Source organism: Indicator indicator, chromosome 17 (assembly GCF_027791375.1).
Source record: "Indicator indicator isolate 239-I01 chromosome 17, UM_Iind_1.1, whole genome shotgun sequence".
NCBI lineage: Eukaryota > Metazoa > Chordata > Aves > Piciformes > Indicatoridae > Indicator > Indicator indicator.
In genome coordinates this window covers 2,930,492-2,951,987 of record NC_072026.1, presented here as the reverse complement: position 1 = coordinate 2,951,987, position 21,496 = coordinate 2,930,492, and the positions used below count along the sequence as shown (strand labels likewise).

Genomic DNA, 21,496 nt, shown 5'->3' with positions numbered 1-21,496 from the left:
CCTGTGGTGGGTGCTCAGGAGATGCTTTTGGCATCTTATGTACATAACCTTTATGTTGTATTAATAAATTTTTTTTTCCTTATATTCCTCAGGAGTTCTGGTGGATGAGAAGCTGGACATGAGCCAATAACGTGCACTTGCAGCCCAGAAGGCCAGTTCCATCCTGGGCTGCATCAAAAGAAGCGTGGCCAGCAGATGGAGAGAGGTGATTCTGCCACTTGGCTCGGCTCTGGTGAGACCTCACCTGGAGTGCTGTATCCAGCACTCAGCACAGGACATGGACCTGATAGAGCACGGTCAGAGGAGAGCCACGAAGATGACCAGGGGGCTGGAACATCTCTGCTACAAGGACAGGCTGAAGGAGCTGGGGTTGTTCAGCCTGGAGAAAAGACGGCTCCAGGGAGATCTAATAGCAGCCTGAAGGGGGCTACAAGAAGGCTGCAGAGAAATGTTTGCAAAGGCCTGCAGTGATAGGATGAGGGGCAAGGGTTTGAAATGAGAGAAGAGCAGATTAGATTGGACGTTAGGAACAAATTCTGCACCATGAAGGTGGTGGAACACTGCAACAGGTTGCCCCAGGGAGGTGGTTGAGGTCCCATCCCTGGAGATATTCAAGGTCAGTTATATATGCTTACATATATTTATATAAATGTATATTCTTTCTATGGTCTATTTGTTGTGGTATTTGACATATCTTTACTTGGGTTCATAGATGTACTTAGGACTATTTTACATATGCTACATGTATTTTGTCACACCACAAATGGAGAAACCGTTGCTAGCTGGACTCTGCTTAGAATTTAGGGCCCAGTGAAACACAAAGGCAACAAGCACAAGTACTGCAAGCGAGGAGCTATTCCAGAAGCATCACTGCCATGTCCTGACTCCTTAGAAGGAGACCTTGCTGCACACTGACCTCCAGCAATCACTGTTCCCTACTGAAGAAAATGCATGCTGGCAGGTAAGGAGAGAGGCACAACACAAGGTGTCTGTATAGATCCTAAACCAGATTTAGGACAGATCCTCCAGAGCTCATGATGGAAAATACCTGTCCTACAGCTGGGACACACACAATGTGTGTCCTTAAAGAAAGGACAACAGGAAGCACTGAGGATCACACATGTCCTGTAGCATTAACTCAGCCCTTACAAACAAAAAGATAGCACAGTACAGTGCAAGACCAACCTTCACCTAATTCTAGCTACAATTCTAAAGTCTGCCATACATAGGAACCAGAGGCAGAGGTAGGACAGATACTGGCAACAGTACCAGTTCCTATAAAGAGATCTTTTTGTTAACTTGTGTGTTCTAATACAGGTGATGCCAGTCTCCTGATGCATCTGCCCTGAGGACAAAAGCATTTCAAGCAGATGCTACTGAAAAGATGTGTGCAGAGTTTCCTACTGTACCCCCATGTGTGACAATAAGGATGTTCTTAAGGGAAGGCAGGGAAGCATGGATGTCAATCTAACTATCCTGTGAATAAGGTATTTCATATGCAGGAGTCCACTTTGAGATGCTGTCAGTGGACACAGCTTCACCCTTCAGAAAGCAAACTGAAGAGCTTGGAAAATACAGAGCACCTTTGCCCTCTACAAAGAACAGAGTAACTATTTTCAGCCTCCAAAAGTGTAACTTCTTTCTTTGTAATTTGCATGTGCTCAAGAAAGCAAGATGTAAATAACCAGAATAGCATTCGATACTGAAAGTAGCTCTGTCACCAGTTTGATATGTCAACCCAAGAGATCTCCAAAAATGAAGAGTTTCAAGTAAGGCTCCTAGCTCTGCTTTTGGAGAAATGTCAGAATTTTAAGAGGAGAACAAGAGGATGAAAGCTGAAAGGACTAGTCAATTGTCATGCCTGTGGTGGGGGGGAAGAGGACTCTAATAATGTTTTTGTACTGAGTGCAAAGACAGTTGGGCTGGGAAACACCCTGAGTGAATGAGACAGTGATGATGTAATGTCTGCTAACTGGGAAGAGTGGCAACCACTGACACTGTACCAAACTTCCCAACTTCTGGAAGGGATGATTAGAGTGGCTGTCAGGAATCAGGTTATCTACACCAAACCTGTGCTTTCTGAAGCAATGCTTCCTCAACAATCCCTATACAGACTACCAAATTGAAGTGACCAGAATTCTGTCCTCTATCACCTCTTAGCCTGCCTCCAGGACAGTCTGGTAAAGTCTTTGTTTCCTATTTTTGAGCCATTTCTTTCACATGTTTACAATGATTCCCACCCCCCCCCCCCCCCATAAGCATTGGAGAGAAATATTTTCCCTGTAGCTTTAGAAAGTCTTTTTTTGTATCTTAGTAACAACATAAATAGCACTTTGCAGTCTTCTGGGATTTCCCTAAAAAAAAAAAAAAGTAACATTTCTCTTTAAAATCTTCCTCCAACCTAAAAAGAATGTCAAACAGCTTGTAGTGCTACTTCTGCTGCTGATCAATAAAGACTCTTACCTGAGGGTTTTTTACTATATATAGACTGCAGAAAGAGCAAGAGAGCACTTCCCAACATGGTCATTCATTATGTAATACATGAAATCTATTTCAAGCTTCCTCATGAAATTTTTAAAGGCTTTCATCTGGCCTATTTTTTGCTTCTGCAAGAGGAAAAGGGAAGACTCCAGGTTTCTTACCCGCACTATTTCACAGTCAACATTTAATTCTGCAGCCACAGCTTCAATTTTCTCTCTGCAGACGGAGCCCAGGCTGGTCATGCCATTGTCCCAGTATTTCTTTAGCATAGCTAAGTCTCGGTCGCTAAACTGCGTGCGGTCCTGTAACTGTAGGATAAAAACCAATACTGTTAGATGGGGAAACGTTCTGCTTGTGCTTGTGCTTGTCTCCTTTCCAGAGCCCTGCAGACAGTAAGACACACACCTTGCACTGTCTCCATGGCCTTGCTTCTCTCTTAACCCTCCCTTAGGAATCTGGGGGGGGGGTGTTAAGTTTGATTTTTTTTTTTTCATCCAGGGCAGTACAAGAGTTCCCTGGAATTTGTTTTCAGGGTAATGGCAGTGCTGACACAGGTTTAAAACACTTCAGCTTTGTTGCAACTCCACCTGAGTTTTTTATTTTATTTTTTTTATCTCACTCTGTAAGGCTTCACTGAAAATAACTTTTTTTCCCCACTTGTGCTGTTTACTTTCTCCACCCAATTTATGCAAATTATTCCTTAAGGCTTTTCAAGTTTCTCACCCTCCCCCACCTAAAAATCCTTTTATCTTGCTGCAAACTACAATACATGCATAATTCAAAGGATTCCAAGTTCCTAAAGGGAATACTTTAATGTTTATTTGGTAAGCTTCAGAGTTTAAATTGGTTCCACTGTTTATTTGCAAGTTCCCTGACTCTTTGTGTACATTTCTTGAAATATGTGATAGTGGATTACTGATAAAAGGCATAACACTGAAAAAATCAAATCCTAGATATCCCACCACTTCTTGACCTGATGTGGGCACACATTACCACTTGCTAGAAGAATTTAGAAACCTTATCCAGACCTTTTAGCCCAGAATTTTAACTAAAACCTACAGTTTCTTTATAGCACCCTGTGTTTGTCAGTGGCCCTGCTCTTAGGAGTACAGAAATTCAACACCAAAGTCTGCACTACTAAGCTGTAGCCATGTTTTCCCAAATTTGTCATTATTTTTACAGCTGAATGTTTTTAAGACGTAATCATGACTTCAGTAGCAGATACCTGGGTTTGCTGGTTCAAAAACTGTTAAAAGTTAGAATGAAGTAAATTTAGAAAGGGGTAAAAAGGAATTTTGATGAACTAGAATCCTTCAAATAATCCCAGGTGGTGCAGTAAGAAAAAAGTACCAGTTACATTCAAATATGATCCATCGTTCACTGCTCCTAGGCACTTGGATGTCTTTTTGGCTATGATTTCACATATTCAAGTAAGGATCAGAGAAGCTGTTTCCCTCCTGCCCCTCCATTGTCAGGGAGGAATTTGCAGCGAGCCAGTGGGCTGTCTGGAGCAGCTCTCCTCCAGACTTGAACACTGGGAAGCCTACCAGCAGTGTCAGCAGGAGATGCACTGCCAGCCAGCACGCTGCAGCCTGTTTTCATCTGAAGGTAATCCTGTTGGCACACTTCAAGCCTGCTCTAGGATGAGCAATGAAGTGCAGTAAGCAGACTTCACCTCAGGAGCACCCTGCTGAGCAAAGCTAAATCCCTGATGCCCACTCACCCTCAGCAAATGCCAGTTTTCCTGCTATGCCTGACCTGAGTTCCTCCTTCCCACAAGCCATTGTCAAAGAACAACAGTACAGTTATCTCCTGAATCGCTGCAGCAGAATCTCCTTCATAGCTGCTCTCAAAATGGATTGCAATTTCTGTAACTGATGGCAAGGGCTCCTGCTCTGCAGGCAGGGAGTTGGCCAGCCAAGCACTGAAGAAAAGGAAACCCCTCATGGTGGGGTTGGAAGGGACCTATGGAGATCATCCAGTCCAAGCGCCCTGCTAAAGCAGGGTCACCCACAGCAACTTACCCAGGATCACACTGTCCAAGCAGGTTTGGAATCCCTCCAGAGAAGGAGACTCCATGACCTCTCTGGGCAGCCTGCTCCAGTGCCCCATCACCCTCAGAGGAAAGAAGTTTTCCTTCATGTTCAGAGGGAATGCAGAAAGGAGCCTGACAGCAGCACTCAAACTGTACAAAGAAACAAGTCACTCTGGTGCATCCTGCTTTCCTGAATGCTCAGGGCATCTTCACCTTCTAAAGTAGACTGAGTGTTTCCTAAACATAAATAAGTAACATTTGCTGTTTGTTCTGGAGAGTTCATGCTGACAACACCCCACCACTCACACAGCTTACTGCAATCTGCACTTATCAGGAAAAGAGAAAATTTCTTCATATTTAATAAGCACAACTTAAAAAAAGCCTCAGGAACATGCCACAGAAATTCCCCATCCACAGCAGAGGGGTGAAATGAGAGCAGCTAAAGGGAATCTGCCTAACACTGCTGCAGATGTAAGGCAGCAACCCCAGTTAGTGTTGTCTTTTATCATCTAGTTTATTGCAACAGTTGAATGAGAACAAAACCTTTAGCTGCTCTCATTTCACCCCTCTGCTGTGGAAGGGGAATTTCTGTGGCATGTTCCTGAGGCTTTTTTTAAGATGTGCTTATTAAACACGAAAAAAATTTCTCTTTTTTTCCTGATAAGTGCAGGTTTTGTTTTACCTCCCTGCAAAAAATAATCCTGAGTATTTCAGATGACAATATGTGGTTTTGCTTTTTTGATGTTGGTGCAGTTACTGCCACATCAGGTACTTCATCCTTTCCCTCCTTCCTGAAAAGCCTTTGCAGCAGCACATGCAGCACCCTGATAATGAGCACAGGTCAGAGAGGGAAATGAAGAACAAGTTTCCTCAGTCAACGGATATGAGAGAAAAAAAAAAAACCAAAAACCCCCACAAGACACACCACATGAAAGAGTGCAGAAAGCAGGAACAGAACTGAGGGGAAATACAAGTGCATGTAGATAGAGGATGGTGTGAAAAGTTCAAGCTCCCTGAGGGCTGAGAGGAGCAGCCTTAGTGAGATGCCTGGTTCAACCCATCCTGGCAAACTCAGGGTGTTCTCCCATAAGTACTTCTTACCCCACTTTCACTTTTATACTTTGGAGCCTCTATCTCATTTTTCTATTTTTTTCCCCACCAAGATCAGCACTGAGTAGCCTACTGAATACAGCTAAGAGAGGCTTTATGAGCTTTCTGGACTTGAAGTTCTACCAGTGCCCCAGAAGAAAGACTCCCAACACTTAAGGTCTCCAATTCACAAAGAAGTTGCTAAAAGGGCAGCAGGTCACTAAATATTTAGTGACCCACAGGAGCTGCCTGCCTGCCTCCTGCACACAATGTGAGCTGCTCTGTGTTATCTCAGAGAGTGCCAAGGAAGAAGATGGTTTACTTACTCTGCTCTCACTTGCTGCACCATCCTAACAGGATTAGACTCAACCCTTATGCTCACTGATACAAATGACACTTCAGCTTGTCCAAAATTTAGACCCAGACTAGCTGCCTTTGAATAACTGACTGTGCCATATGCCTGCTCATGGATTTCTTGGGGAAATCATAAACCATGTTCAATGACAGGGTCATCCCCTTAATGAAGATTATACCCAAGTGTGACTCCTCCATTATAAACTGCTCCAAAATTACATAATGCTTTTACAAAAGCCAATGACTTCTGTGAGAAAATGAAGGGCAGATTTCCTACACTGAACATGTCACTACACTTCCACCAGTTTAGTTAATAACTTTGTCATGCTTAGTATCATCAGAGGAAATGAAAAACTAAGAAGAACCCATAGCCCTATAAATGTCACAACATTCATGGCTAAGCATCAGTTAGTATAGGAAAAAAATACCAGAAGACTGAAAAAAGAAAAGGCTTCATATTTAAGACAATACTTTCCCTATGTGATAACAAGCCAGTCATTCAGTCCTTATTTTAACTCCATTCTAACAACTATAATGATACAATTCTCATTTCCTCTCTTCAGATCCCCTGCTTGCTCATTCAAGGCTGGGCTTTATCCTTAGCAGTGTTAACTGTTTGCTGAATGCTTTACCAGTTCTGTTTCCCATACTTTGAAGAGCAGAGAGAAGCTTCCTCCAGCAGAAAATAAACTATCAACTGAAAATCAAAACAATCCTTACGAGCAAATTGAATCAGCAGTTCTGCCGAGTGCAGGGTTAAATCCTGCTTATGCCCTGACCTCTCAAGTGTAATAACAACATTCTTGTAAGAGATGACCCAGTTTATTATAGTATTCCTGGCACTCTGCCGAGTCCCTCCTAATACCCACTGTGCAGGCAATATTTGTGGTGCAAATCTGGTGTCTATAATTGGTATGAATAATTGCATTGCAGTGGAGTGTCCTTATCTCGCCTTTTATTACAGCCTGTTTTTAGATCAGTTTTTATGCATGAGTCGAAACTGTTCCAGGCCACATGCAGAAAAAAGGTAGACACCACCTTCAGGTTACTAATAAATGAGGTGTTCAAAAGATGAAAGAAGTAAGGCTTTAGTATAAATGTAATAATTATTTTCTTTATGCTGCAGCTGAGCACCATATGTTCAAAAAATGTACATATTTAAATTGCAGTGAAATCAAATCAAGAGTTGACTTCTGATGTTTTGTGAACGAACCTCTCACTGCAGATTTCAGGCACTACTGCTCAGGAATTCTATCATGGAGATATCAGCAGGTTTTAATTTCAAGTTTCACAACTGTCAGAAAGCTGTTCTCCTTCTCAGTGATACCCAGTCCCCTGATAAAGAGCCAGTCCTGCCGCTCTGGCCCCTGCTCACTGATGCTCACACACAGTGCGGTGGGAAGAAGCCCCTTTGGCAGAACAGTGCTGTCTGCAGACAGGCACACTGCATGCACTTCCACACAGCAAAGCCCCAAAGACAACCAGGCCATACATGATTCTCCCAGAGGAAAATGGAAGGTAGCTAGTGGCCATAACTACCAAAGAGCTGGTACGTAGATACTGCCTTCCTGTGAGTCTTTACAGTTCCCCTCTCATCATATGAGGAGGTAAGTACCCAGCACAAGATAACTTCCATCTGCTAATAAAGAAGAAATGTATCTGGAGACTACATGCAAAGCAAATGACTAGGAGAGAGCTGCTCCCACCAGCTACCAGTACCAGGAGTAGCAGCTCTCTCCCAGTCCTTTGCTTTGAAGATACAGCAGCAAGCTGCACAGCCTACAGGCAAAAAGGTGTTTGGAAATGGACTGCAAGCCAAAGGGCAGCTGAAGACACTTCAACTATTACTGCAAACACACTATGAGTGCCCAAACTGCTAGATTTCTGGAAGAGAGATTTTTTGCATCTTTTCCCACTGGCTGGGTAAGCTTGAAGTTTGCTCTGATGGAAGCAGAACTAATAAATATTTCATAGTACCACAGCTTGAAAAGAGTTGTAACTGCTTCAACACTCAGCCAAGATTGCATATGTTCTCCTAATATGTGTTTCTAATCAAAACACAGCAAAGGAGGAAAAAAAAAAGGAAAAATAAAAATGAGATCACTGCAATAGAATAGTCTAGCCAAAAAACTACACTCTAAACTTCAGCTATCTCACTCCATGATTTCCAACCAACATTCCTATCCACAAACTGTCAACTCACCCCTCTTCTTGAGATTTTGAACTAGTTTGTTAAGCAGTGAATATTCAGCCTCAAAGGAAAAACTGTATCATGATGGCTTCCTCCTTTTAATTCTCTTTAACCAGTACTTTCACTGCAATTTTTGAATCTTTCTTATCCTTGTACCACTCTCTGAGAACCCCCAAATCAGTGCATTCCTAAGGTCAGTGCACTGCACAAGCACCATGACAGAACACAGAACCCTGTAATTTCCAAAGACATACTCATGAGTGCCTGAGGGTGGTATTTCTGGACTAACATTCATTAACAGACAGGATGACATCACTTCACAGCAGAGCTGAGCAGACTAGAAAGACGTTCTGCAGAATCACACAGTTTCTATTTCTTTCTTGCTGCAGTTGAAGGACAGGGCAAGGAAAACAAAACATCAAGGCAAAACATTACAAATTCAGAACATCAAGGAGATTATCCTCTCCATTTTAAACAAAATACAGATCAGCCTTTTTGCTGTGTGAATGGCAGTAATTGCCATAATCGCACTTCTACAACTCCATCCATTCTATTTCTGTTCCCTCATGCTCTTTCTTCAAAGGAAATTCACATCTGAAACTGAAGTTTCCTAGGAAGTAGGATCTTTTTCTCTCTGTTGTCTTATACCTGTGTGTATAAGAGCACTTTTAGTCTCCTGAAGAAGGCTAATTAAGCATTCAAACTGAAGAAAACGCATCCACAAATCTGGAAATAGATGTACAAATGGACTCTATTAACCAACAGGGTTCAGTTCAGTGATTAAAAAAGGGAAAGGAAAAAAAATTCCCTAATAACCATCCTCAATAAGTAGGCACTTTTACATCCTTGAAGGCTTTACCTTTATTGCACAAATTCCTGCTCCAACTTGTGTCAGCATGTAACCACCATGTCTCAACAACCTACCCAGTGCTAGGAAGGAGGAGACAGCATCCTGTCAGCTCCCTCCACTGCTCCCAACCACAGGCTCCTGCTGGCCACTAAAGAAAACCTCAGCAGAAGAATGCATCTGACAGGTCAGACACTTGACCTGGGTTACCTTGGAATTAGATACTGGCACCAGTGCTACAGATAGGATGGCAGTGCACCAGCAGGAAGTGGGGGGGGAACCTCTCCCTTTCAACAGTGATGTGCTATGAAATCAGCTCAGTGAAACTGTACTCTAGGATGCTCACCAGGTGTCTGGGGTTTGAAGGAGGTCATGTAAGTGACAGAGGGAAGGTGCCTTTCAGAAAAGGGTTACATTAAAAACAAGCTCAAGAAAACTAGGACTTAGAGGAGGAAATAAAAAAAAGTAAAAATAATAGAATGAGCAACAACAGCATTTGTATACAAAATATGGTTCCTCTGGAAGACGTTCTTATAAAGTGCTCTCTCTATAAACAAGAATAAGGGATACTACCAAAGTCTGCAGAAACTAGAAGCGTGCTAGAGCTGAGACAGTCTGAGAGAAAACACAATGAACATGGTGATCCTTGACTCCTACTTACACAGGATACACTGCCAAATCTCACCTTTGGAGGACTAAACAGAACCGAAAATAATACAAAGCAAAAATCCCTGAGTACAGCAGGGAGGGGAAAGCAAGGGGAGCTTCTTCCATTCCCTGACATCACTGCCACAGCAACATGCATGACACTGACAGCTCATTGGTTTGGAGGGACTGATGGGCTAGGCTTGGTTATGATGATGGCCATCTCCCTGATAGAGCTGGCATAAAATGTCACAGCCTCTTAGAAGCTTGGTTGTACCTCATGGCCTGCAGGTTTAGGGTGTGTTTTCATGGTAAGCAAGCAATATTGACCAGCTCCTCAAAAAGAGGCTAGCAGACCACCCTTGATCAGAAACACTGAACAGCAATCAAACAAGAGTTGTACAGAGGTATCCTCCTGACAAAAGCTGATTGTGTTATGGTTTGGAGCTACTTGTGAATTAAGGACACCAACCTGGATGATTCTGCTTAACGAGAAATTACTTTTATGTGGATAAAATTAGACTTGGTATACTTACTACAGATAGCATGGCCTAAATCTGTGCATGTGTGGAACAGGTGAAGAGGGAATTACTCTGGTAAGCACTCAGTTGCCTCACCTAACAACCATTTCACTTTCAACATAAACCCCACATTCTGAGCTCTAATGTCTCAGTCCTTATGAGTTCATGTGTTGCCTTTCAGCTAACAGCACAATTCATACACCTGGGCATCATTTTACTTGACACAGGATTTCAGGATTTCAACCTTGAACCTGCTTTTACAGATCTACATCAATTTTGTTAACTGAAACACTGTACCTGCAGAAAATGTTTGTATTAGCCAAAGTATAGAGGGAAAAAAAAAAAAATCACACAAGGTGAATAGAACTAACATTTACAAAAAATCATTTTTATACACTTCATTCCTTCAGTTGATGCATTAGACACTTAACTGAAAGCATACTTACTGCTCTTTTTCTGGAACAACCTGTAATCCAAGGCACAGTAAGGTTTCCTGAAATCTGTAGAGGGAAAGGAGGAGACAAAACAAAATAACAGCACCTTAGGATGCTATGATAGCTAATACTGAGCAGCTTTCATAAGACTTCAATACTGTGCATTCAATTCATAAATATAATGTGAGGATACAGGAGGGAAAAGTGCTTTTCTAAGTGAAAATGCTCTGGTAGATCATTAACAGTTGCTTGAAAGCCAAACACACAAGCTCTGACAGGTATGATGCCAAACACAGTCAACTTTCTCTCAGTATAACTACTTGAGAGACAACACACACGGGAGTGTTCTAACCTAGCTCTATAATAGAGGCACAAGGGTTGGGGCTTTTTTGTTTGGGTTTATTTTTTGAGTGAGATGGGAAGGTATCCTGCATCCACAGCTGTAACCCCAGTCCTAGTCCAAGTGAGACAGCTACCATGAGCTGCAGAAATGCCAAGCTAAAATGCTTGTCCCAGAAAGATGCTGTGTCCCAGCAACATCTGGCAGATGCTAAGAAAAATTCAACGCTTGTGCCAGTGCTGCACCTTAATTAAAGTGCTTACACCACCTGAGATCCCTACAAAATCTCATGTCAATTCACCTGCAGATTTACTGTCTCCAAGTCAGGGCACTGGTACGAACAAAGAGCCAAGGCCCCGCCCCGTCCTGGTTGCGGTGTCCCTGCATTACTTGGGGCCATACTTGAACGTGCTCACAGCTGCTGTCCTTCTCAGAGCCCCACAGGTTCTCCCTGCTCATGCAGCTGCACATTTCACCCCAGAAATGAAATGGAGAAACTCCTGTGACAAAGGACTTCTGTTACAAGGGTGAGCATCAGGAAACAACTCATTCAAGTCTCTTCACAGAAGACTGTTTCTTGCCCTAGCAAAAAGCTGTGCTGCCCAGAGTTAGCAAGAAAAGTCCTGCTCTTGCCTTCAAAAGTCTCTAGGGAAGTAAATAAACCACTTTGAGACATCCAAAATTAAATAAATATATATGATAACTATTATCCTATTCTGACATACCGGCTGCAAGGCTTAGGATTTTCCCTTGAAGAAGACAGGGCTAAATTAGTTAACTGTGCTTCAGTGGGTATAACACAGTCATTAAAAATACACATACTTTCAACAGACTTTTTGTAACCTTGGGGTTGTGGGGAGGAAACTCTCCCTAAATCCCAGTTCAGCCTTGAGGAGCAGCAGGAATAGCCTCCCTAGTTTAATATGCTCAACGCCAAACTAAGAGAAGTAAGTAGGTTGAACAATTTGTTTACTGAATCTGCTCAGGCATTAAAATTGATCACCTGATTCAATTTACTCTTAAGTTACACTGACATGAATTTGATTAATTGAACCAGTAAGGAAGCTATAACTAATTGCTAATTAGATACCCCACCGATGTATGACAGTAATTACTTCATCAAAACACAAATCACACAGTCCTGACTTTGAAGAAGCATCTGCTTGGATGTTTAACTACTCCAATAATCATGTAGCTCAGGTTTAATCTATTTTTAAATTTAGGAAGATTTCCCTGAGTTTAAGGGTTTTAATTCCTGTGCTGATGGATAAATTAGCTAAACACAGGCAATAAAATTAACAGAGACTGACTAGATACAAAAGTGTCACCCTGTGAGAGTCCAAAAGGATTCAGACAGCACCCGTCACAAAATCTGCGTCTCTAGAAGCTTAATACATAACTGCTCCTAAGCTGTAAGGGGAGTGTTTACATGAACTAGTAGGCCCATGGACTGAATTTTAAAGGTGGGGGGGAGTTGGAGGAGCAGGGTTAAACTAGTGCACAACTGATGATAAACCAAACTACATTATCAGCCTAGCAGGGGACACTCTTTGTTGCACAAGGCTTTGAAAGCATCAGGTGACATTTCCTTGTCAATGTGATAAGTGAGTGTTGGAAGTGTCAGTGTCCTACACCAACACCTCTTAAGCTACAGAACTTACTTTTGCATTGTTCTGGGAAGTGCTAAAAACCTCTTAGTAAGGAAGGCAGTGATCAGGAGGAATGAGCACTGCTGTTTCTTCAAGGTACAAAGTGTGTGGCCAGGCTGTAGGACACTTCCTCTGCAGCTTCCCCTGAGCCACAATACTACAATGCCCTGACCCTGCAGCTTTCACCCTCCCTTAGAAACTATCTAGCACTGGAGTGTCATCTCAGCATGGATGCTGTAAACAATGTGTGAATTAACAGCAACCCATCCAATTTTTCCAGGGTTTAAAAACTGTGGAAGTGGATACCACAGGAAATAGGAACTCCCTCAATTCAAGGAATAAGGCATCTGAGAGACCGGCATGGAAATCAAAGAGGGTACAGATGAATTCCTCTTTCATAAGAAAACCAGGTATGTTATTAAAACAAAACAGGTACAGAGATGTCCTTGTTCTGATCCACAGCACACCACAGGGACAGCTAAAATGCCACCTACATGAATTGTTCTCTAGCTGTCTAAAGAGACTCTGTCCATACCCTCAAAAATCCAAAATCAAAATTATTTCAGATTTCATTTAAAACCTCAAAAATGTAGATAAAAATTCATTTTCCTGATGCTTCTTCAAGAGTGAGATACCAAAATATTGACAATGTATTTCACTTCATGAAACTTCATAAACATTTCCAATATCATATGAACTCCTGCAACTTTCCTAGCCCTTTATTAAACAGAGGAGCACATTTACAGCTTTTCTTCTCCTACAAAACTGGGTTGTACAAAGTAAACAGCATTTAATGAATTTTAAAACTCAACTAAAAAAGTACTGACAGACTCTCCAAGAGAACAGAGAAAGGGAAAGAGCAGCTTGTCTTCCAGGGATGAAAGCTGAGATAAATTGATTCATTACCTGGTAGTTATTTTGGTTTTGTGACAGCCTTAGTTGACTTGAAGATGTAAAATGAGGAGAAAAGGTACTTCTTGAGGGATTAGAGCTGCTATACAGCGTATTGGATGTTGTATGCAATGAGGTCCGTGCAGGCAAGTTGTAGTCTCTGTTATGATAGAGAATATTGTCAGGCATGTCCCTGGCATTCACCAGCTGTGAACTACAGCTCATGCTTCTTCCTGGCCCAGACAAGGCTGCACTTTGGTTCTCTACTCGGACAAAACTGCTGCTTTCACAGTATCTTGAGTAGCTTTGTATTTGTGCTCCCATGGATGCTAGCTCTTCTTCTCTGGCATACTCGTCGTCCACGTCGCCAGTTTCCATTGCGATGGACAGACAGTTGCCCTCCCCTGGGCAGTGTTTCTGCGCTGCACTGCCTCCCACCACTCTTTGAGGTTGATCTGTAACTGCCAGGGAAAACACTTCCCGGATTTCCAGATTTTGTGTGCTACAAGAAGGGTCCCTGGGATTAGCCCTTTGTCCAGGGGGCACGTGCGATGAGAGAGATGTGTGATCCAGTTTTTGCAACCTTTGACATCCCATGGGCTCAGCTTTGCAGGGCCTGTGGCATATCATGGGTTTCTGAGGTAACACCAACTCTGCAGTCTGGACTGATGAGCCACCATAGCTTTTTTTAGTGTGACTGTAGATGGAGTTAGAATTCAGCACGCTTGTTTGCCTAGATAAAATAATTGTCTTTTCCCCCACCAAGAGGGAAGCATTCTTACAGTGCGGTACCTGGCGCCCTATGGGGATGTGCTGCTGCTGGAACTCGGAGTCGCCTTTTCCTGGCAGCCGTGGAATAGAGGTTTTGTGGATCTCTGCCACTGAAGCATTTGTCTGCTTGGTGGATCCTTGCCTGCCAGATGAGCTAGCAGGACTGTAAATACCAGTAACTATTACATCATTATTATTAGAAGAGGCCCAAGAAGATTGCTGACTTTGGGATCGAGCAATGTTTATGTTTCTAACTGCTGCTTCTGGAGGCACTGAGGGGGTGGTAGGGACAGTTCCTGCGGGAGTGCCTCCATACTCGACAGCACTCTTGCTGCTCATCTTCCTTCGTTTATTGCCAACCCAGGTCTGCAAACAACAACAACAAGCAAAGCATTAAATAAGCAGGAAAATTAGGCAACTCCATTTTTAAGCAGATCTGATGAAATGTTAAGTGTTCAGGTAGAGACCTAAGTCTACAAACACGTAAATCGTTCACTGATTATGCAGCATCTGAACAATACAGGGTGGAAATCCACAACTCTCACACTTGGGATTCATACACTTACACACAAAAGAACCCCAATTATATTTCCAAAGCCTCAGGTTCTGAAAAATCCTGAGATTGTGTCATGCCTCCTGTACCAAAGCTATGCTTAAGATGTATTTTGTTGACATAGGTGTGACTAATTCCCCCTAAGTTTCTAACACCCTGGGATGCAGACCCATCACTGAGATATGTGGTTAAACTTTTGTAACCACATAACTGAGACCTTCGAAACAGCTTTGAACAGAAACTGCCAACTCCTGAATTTAGACAAGAGGAAGAAAAATAAGAAATCTTTCTGTTAGACAGCTACAAAATTATTTGGTGAAGTATTTAGACCTATGGACTATGTCCTTCTCTGCCAGTTGCACCAATCAAGACCTGGTGTCAAAACCTGCTGTTGAAAGACAACAAGATTAGGACTACTGGGGTGAGCTCCCAACAGAAGTTTGCTATTATGGACATTTACAAAAGTGACAATGACAGTTCATGGCTCTGCATAAGACAGCAGTACAAAAAACACTTGTAAAATACAGGTACTATGGCAGATGTGCACGAGTCAAAACTGCATTGCTGCATTGAAAGCACAGGAAAGCCTGTCCTTAATACATTGAGATATAGCTGAAAGAATGAAAGAGAAATACTAACTTCAGTATTTTAAGTTAAAGATTTAATGTGGTGGAAGAATCAGTGCTAACACCGGACGTATAAGCACCACCTGACTATTCCTGGCAATCTGCATGATCAGAGAATTAAGACTTCATCAATTCTTTCAACAGTGCATCAGTGGTGGAGTATGTTTCCCCCCTCCCCACCTATCCATACCTGCAGGGGTCTCAAAGCTGTATAGGTATGGTGCTGAAGGACATGGCTTGGTGACCTGGCAGTGCTGGATTAATGGTTGGACTGGATGATGTAAAATGTCTCTTCCAACCTGAATGATTCCATGATGGCATAAGCAAGAAGATACAAGTGCCAAAGAAGGAGAAACAGTTTTGGCATCTGCTTATGCTGGTTGCCAGAAGGATCAGATACACGTCAGGTACACAAAGATAGAGTGAAACTGTTCACTGCACCACACTGAGTATCATCTGCTGCGCACCTATAACCAAATCAAACCAACATCTCCACATCCAGCAACCCAAACTAGTTGGTTTAACCAATCAACTCCCTCCCTCCATAACAACCAAACTGCACTGCATACCTATCTTGTGTTTTCATCTCATCACAAGAGAGGAAGAAAGCTTTCTGCACGTATCAGTGCCTGCTAAGGAAGCAAAGAGATTTTTCTACAGGAAAATACACATTTCTAGTATACAGAAGTATGCTGAAGTCTGCCTTCCATTTGACCCACTTTCGTTGTCCTGTTTTACAAAATGCCTAATTTGAGGCATGGTTTGTTGCACACAGTAAAAACTCAAGTTACTAGCAATCAAATTTTTCTGCTAGAAAGCAAGTTTAAACACAGACATTACAGCACAGATTTCAAGTTACTTTCCTTTCTTGCACAGAACAAATTTAGAAGATTAAGTTTATTTTTTGGTCATTTCTATCTTGAAAGTTTACTGACTGAGCAGAAATTATAATTAAATAGCTATACTGTAAATTTTGGACTGGGAAGAGATTTCATCCCCAACTTTTCCAACTGGATAGAACTAAAATCTGAAGATTTTCCTCACGGTTCCCCTGAAAGAAATGCAAATAACTTACTAGCACTACCAATCACTTGGGTGTCCGGTTCCTGGCTCCCCAGTTCAGGAGAGACAAGGAACTACTGGAGAGAGTCTCAAGGAGTCTACAAAGATGCTGAGGGGAATGGAGATCTCTCTGATGAAGACAGGCTGAGAGGCCTGGAAAATAACAGACTGAGAGGGGATCTGCCCAGTGCTGATCAATATCTAAAAGTCAGGGGTCAAAAGAATGGGGCCAGGTTCTTTTCTGTGGTGCTGAGTAACAGGACAAGGGGCAATGGCCACAAACTGGAACACAAAGTTTTGCCTGAGCATGAGGAAAAAAATTCTTTCCTGTCTGGGTGCCAAAGCCTTGGAGCAAGTTGCCTAGAGAAGTTGTAAAGTCTCCTCCTCTGGAGAAATTCCAAACCTGCCTGGACATTGTGATCCTGGGCAAGCTGCTGTTGGTGACCCTGCTTTAGCAGGGGGGTTGAAATAGATGATCTGCAGAGCTCCCTTCCAACTTGCACCATGCTGGGATTCTGTGGTATTTGCAAGTGCCAGATGCAATCCAGGAGTAATTCTGCTAGATACTACGCAAAAAAGTACTAATCTCTTTCCAGCAGTTTTATAGGGAAAAAATAAAAAAGAGGAGTATTACAAGAGGCAGAAAGGAGGAGTGTAAAGAAGAGAAAGGTAAATCATGCAAAAATAGTACAAATGCAGGTCAAATGCTGGGTCTGTTTCCATTGCACTTCACAAGTAGGAATAGTTTAAGTATTGCATGTAAGGGATTAAAACTGAAGAAAATAGGCTATGATACATTACTGCAGTGAGGGAAACAGAGAGGGAAAGGATAATATGAAGACAGGGAGTGAAGGAGGACTGCAAGTAGACAAGACTGGCTGCCTCCTCTAGGTCCTTCAATCAGAATAAAAATAGAAAATATAGGCCCTGACTGCATTATCAGCATCCAGATTCCTGTTACAATTGTCTGTTACAGGGAGTCTGAACTTCTGGCTGACTTTCAGAGCTTCCCACCACCTCGAACTTGAACAGTTTCAGTATTTCCAGATCGTTTTGAGGGTGAGAATTCCAGATAAGAATTAGGGTGCAGGAGAGGCTGTTATTGTCAACACATCACTGGTACATCACCTAAAAAAACATAGACTGGTCTTACTTCTACCTCTTCAGTGCCCAGTGCTGCAGAAATTTGTGGTAGCTCCACTGCTGTTGTTATTTTTTCAGTCAATGCCTCATGGTTTCTATTTCTGCTCCAAGATAACAGCCATTTTGTTGTCTAGTGTTTCATAAAGGGATTATTATTTCCCTTCCCATGGAATTCATAGACTTTGGAAGAGCTCCTGTTAGCACTAGTGACATTCTTTTATAAGAAGAGAATGTACTCGTTGTAAATGACCATGAGGGACCACAATATTCATGATTGTGACATAAAATACAAGTGTGACAGAGTGTGACAAAAGAAACAGCTCCACAGTTATTCCCCCCAAATACATCAGATTATAGAAATTTGTTTAACTTCAGAATAGTTTCTTAACAACATGACCCTTCTTTGACACATTGCACAAGGTTTTTATAGGGCAAGCTAAGTTGCAGTTTACTAAATAAATACCCCAAAACATCATCAAAAGACTAACAACAACCAAGAAGAAAAACAAAAACCAAACCAACCAAACAAAAAACACTCCTTGTGCAATCCAGGCCCCTGGTAAATACAGCAATCAAGCACAGACATTTCAGTGAAAACAAACCATAAACAGGCTCACTGGATAACAATGAACATGTCAGACACGCATACTGAAGTCTGATTTAAGACAGGTATGAGGTTAGAGACTCCAGTCCTCTAGAGAGAATTTTACGTAAAGAAATGAATGGGTATAACTTCAACATACAGATTTGGAAGGCCTCAGTACTTACCCTGACTACACTGAAGTCCAGTTTAGTTTCTTGTGCACACTGTAATATGAGCTGAAAGCAATTTTTACTTTGATTTGTCATTCCATTTTCATAATAACGCTGCAATATCCTTTGTTGTTCTACAGTAAATACAGAACGCAGATTCATCTAAAAATAAAAGAAGATACTCTGAAAGTTGGAATAAAAACTGTAACACTTGCAGAACACACAGCCTCTCATTTACACTTCTTGTGGGAATACTAAGTGTGGGCACATTTTCTTTACAGGGTCCTTTACCAACACTTTGACACACTTTCCCCCAACACCTGTTACAATCAGCATTGTTCTGTGACAGGCTGAAGTTGAACAGGTGAACTGCATGTTTGCAACAACACCCACAGCCTGTTGTAAGTAAATAAATATTACATTGTGTTGTTAAGTCCAAGAGCTTCTAGTTTCAGAGAAAAACTTTCTCCCTTAAAATAAAAATAAAGGCATAAGGCAAAACAGAGTAATGCCAATAGCTCTGTGTCTGTTTCCTCTCCCCTACCAAAGGAAGACAAAAGATCTGAGATAAATAAAGGTGACTGTTTGGCATGAAAAAAGTTTCTACTATCTCAGCAAATCCTACAATGTGTTATAGCTGTTCATGCTACTCCTGATGCATCAGCACTGGCACATCCCTCTTGCCAAGTCACAAAGATGAAGGACTTGAAGACCGACTTGAAGACCAACTTGAGGAAGAAGTATTTAAAGAGAGAGGCTTTAGGCAGTTCTGGTCCAGCCCACTGCAATGCCAATGCTCTAATATTGACACAAAGGAAAGACCTCCCAGAGCACAACCTGATCTTAAAAAGGTTCAAGCTGCTGTGAAGCCCTACCCTAAGGCTATAAACCAGGCTTTTTTAGAACACTTAAGGTTTACTTTACAGGAAGACAAGTCAATGCTCACTATGGGACCTCAGGATGTAGCTTCCTGCCTCTTTGCTTTGTTTGTGTTGAGTTTTTCAGCACAGTCACCCAAACTGAAGAGACCAACACTCCTTTCCCAGGCTAACACCTGCTCTGCAGGTGTTTATTTCAGCCTGCCAAGCCAGCTCAGCACTGGGTTTTCCCCATGAGAGAGCTTTGCTGTGTGGGGACCAAGTAGCCCATGCTGAGGCAGACAGCCCACCCCACAGAGATCCAGCCACTGGGGATCCCAGGTGCCCTGCTGGGAGCAGCTTCCCCTGCAAGCCAGCCCCCAGACTCACACACTTCTCATGGTGTGGCCTCCATGCAAGCAGCACTGCCCCACAGCAGGACATCACACAGGCCACTCACCACATCCCCACCAGTGTCAGGCTCAACACTGGGTTACACCAGGCTATCACAGAGGCAAGGGACCAGGCAGCCTCAGCAGCAGCAGTTAAGGAGCACACTGAACCACACATGGCTTTGTAACACTTAAAAATTCATACCTTGGGCTAGAAGAAGGCAAACAGCTGAATATTACCACCTACAGAATACACCCCCTGAAAGCAAACTGAAGTTTTATGCTCCTGTTATATATCTCAGTTTACAATGGCAAAGTATGTAATTCCCAGGCTATGTGTAAGAAAAAATGAACCCCACGAGCACAGGACTTCCAAAACGGGGCCTTTATTTTGTCCCAAACAGAAGGCCACCAGCTGAGACAGCCACAAGCATGGGCCAAAACTAACCTGCATCTGACTTTGTGTCTTGGAGAGCAAAAAAGTCACCAGCCACAAGTTATTTTTAATACTCACAGTACATGTCTCAAAATCATGCAGAACAAACTAAGGACTAAGAAACCATACCATCACCTTGTAGGAAAATAAAGGGGCTGAGGGAAGCTTTTGTAACTACAAAGTTTTAGTTATGGGTTTGGGAAATTTTGCATGGAAAGGAGGTGAGTAGCAATATAAAGAAATCTTTGTGCAAGAACTGCTCCTGTGTTAGAGCAAATAAAACTGTCAAGGGCTCAAAAGTATGAGCAGACACTCAACTCCTTTCGTGTCATTAATCAAGATGACTATACCATGTAATGGTACTGGATAGTAGAGTTCAGAAGACCTCTAGAAAGGAAAAGTTTAATGTCTAGAATTGGAGTAAAACACTTTTAGGACAGAGCTCTAACTTTAGAGTTTACTTTCCTCAGCAGACAACAGAAAAACTACTAACTACCAACTTGTAAAACTTGAAGGAGGACCCGGGTCTGTCTCACCTCCATCCCTGGAAAGGTGACGGAGCAACTCATCCTCGGTGCTGTCTCTAGGCATATCAAGGATAAGGTCACTGGGAGCAATCAGAGTGGTTTTACCTGGGGGAAGTCATGTTTAACCAACCTGGTAATGAGGACATAAACAGGTGGATAGATGATAGCAGTGCAGTGGATGTGGTTTATCTTGATCTCTGGAAAGCATTTGGCACCGTCTCCCACAGCATCCTCACAGCTAAACTGAGGAAGTGTGGTCTGGATGATCAGGTAGTGAGGTGGGTTGTGAACTGGTTGAAGGAAAAGAAGTCAAAGAGCTGTAATCAATGGGACAGCGTCTAGTTGAAGAGCTGTATGTAGTGGAGCCCTTCAGGGGTTGGTACTGGGACCAGTACTATTCAATACATTCATCAACAACCTGGCTGACACCAAACTGGAGGAGTGGCTGACAACCCCTTCAGGCTGTGCTGCCATTCAGTGAGACTTGGACAGGCTGGAGAGTTGGGCAGGGAGAAATAGAATGAAATACAAGAACAAGTGTGGAGCCTCACATCTGGGAAAGAACAACTCCATGCACCAGTACAGGTTGGGGACTGACCTGTTGAAGAGCAGCATAGGGGAAAGGGACCTGGGGTCCTGGTGGACAGAAGGATGACCATGACCCAGCAATGTGCCCTTGTGGCCAAGAAGGCAAATGGTACCCTGGGGTGTATTAGAAGGGGAATGGTTAGTAGTTCAGAGAGATTCTCCCCTTCTACTCCACCCTGGTGAGGCCGTATCTGGAATAATGTGTCCAGTTCTGGGCCCCTCAGGTCACAAAGGATCTCAGTGAACTGCTTGAAAGAGTCCACAAAGCTGCTGAAGGCACTGGAACACCTCCCTTCTAAGGAAAGGCTGAG

At 42.7% G+C, this 21,496-nt stretch overlaps 1 protein-coding gene across 1 annotated transcript in view; it reads right to left on the bottom strand.

Moving 5' to 3' along the window:
• Window positions 1-21,496, bottom strand: part of HDX (highly divergent homeobox) — a 37,714-nt gene that overhangs the window by 11,631 nt on the left and 4,587 nt on the right. The window contains exons 2-5 of the mRNA XM_054388767.1: window positions 18,401-18,547; window positions 13,493-14,614; window positions 10,610-10,663; window positions 2,643-2,789 (exon numbers count right to left, since the gene is read on the bottom strand). Coding sequence (XP_054244742.1) covers window positions 2,643-2,789; window positions 10,610-10,663; window positions 13,493-14,614; window positions 18,401-18,547 — 1,470 coding nt within the window. The remainder of the gene's footprint in view (window positions 1-2,642; window positions 2,790-10,609; window positions 10,664-13,492; window positions 14,615-18,400; window positions 18,548-21,496) is intronic.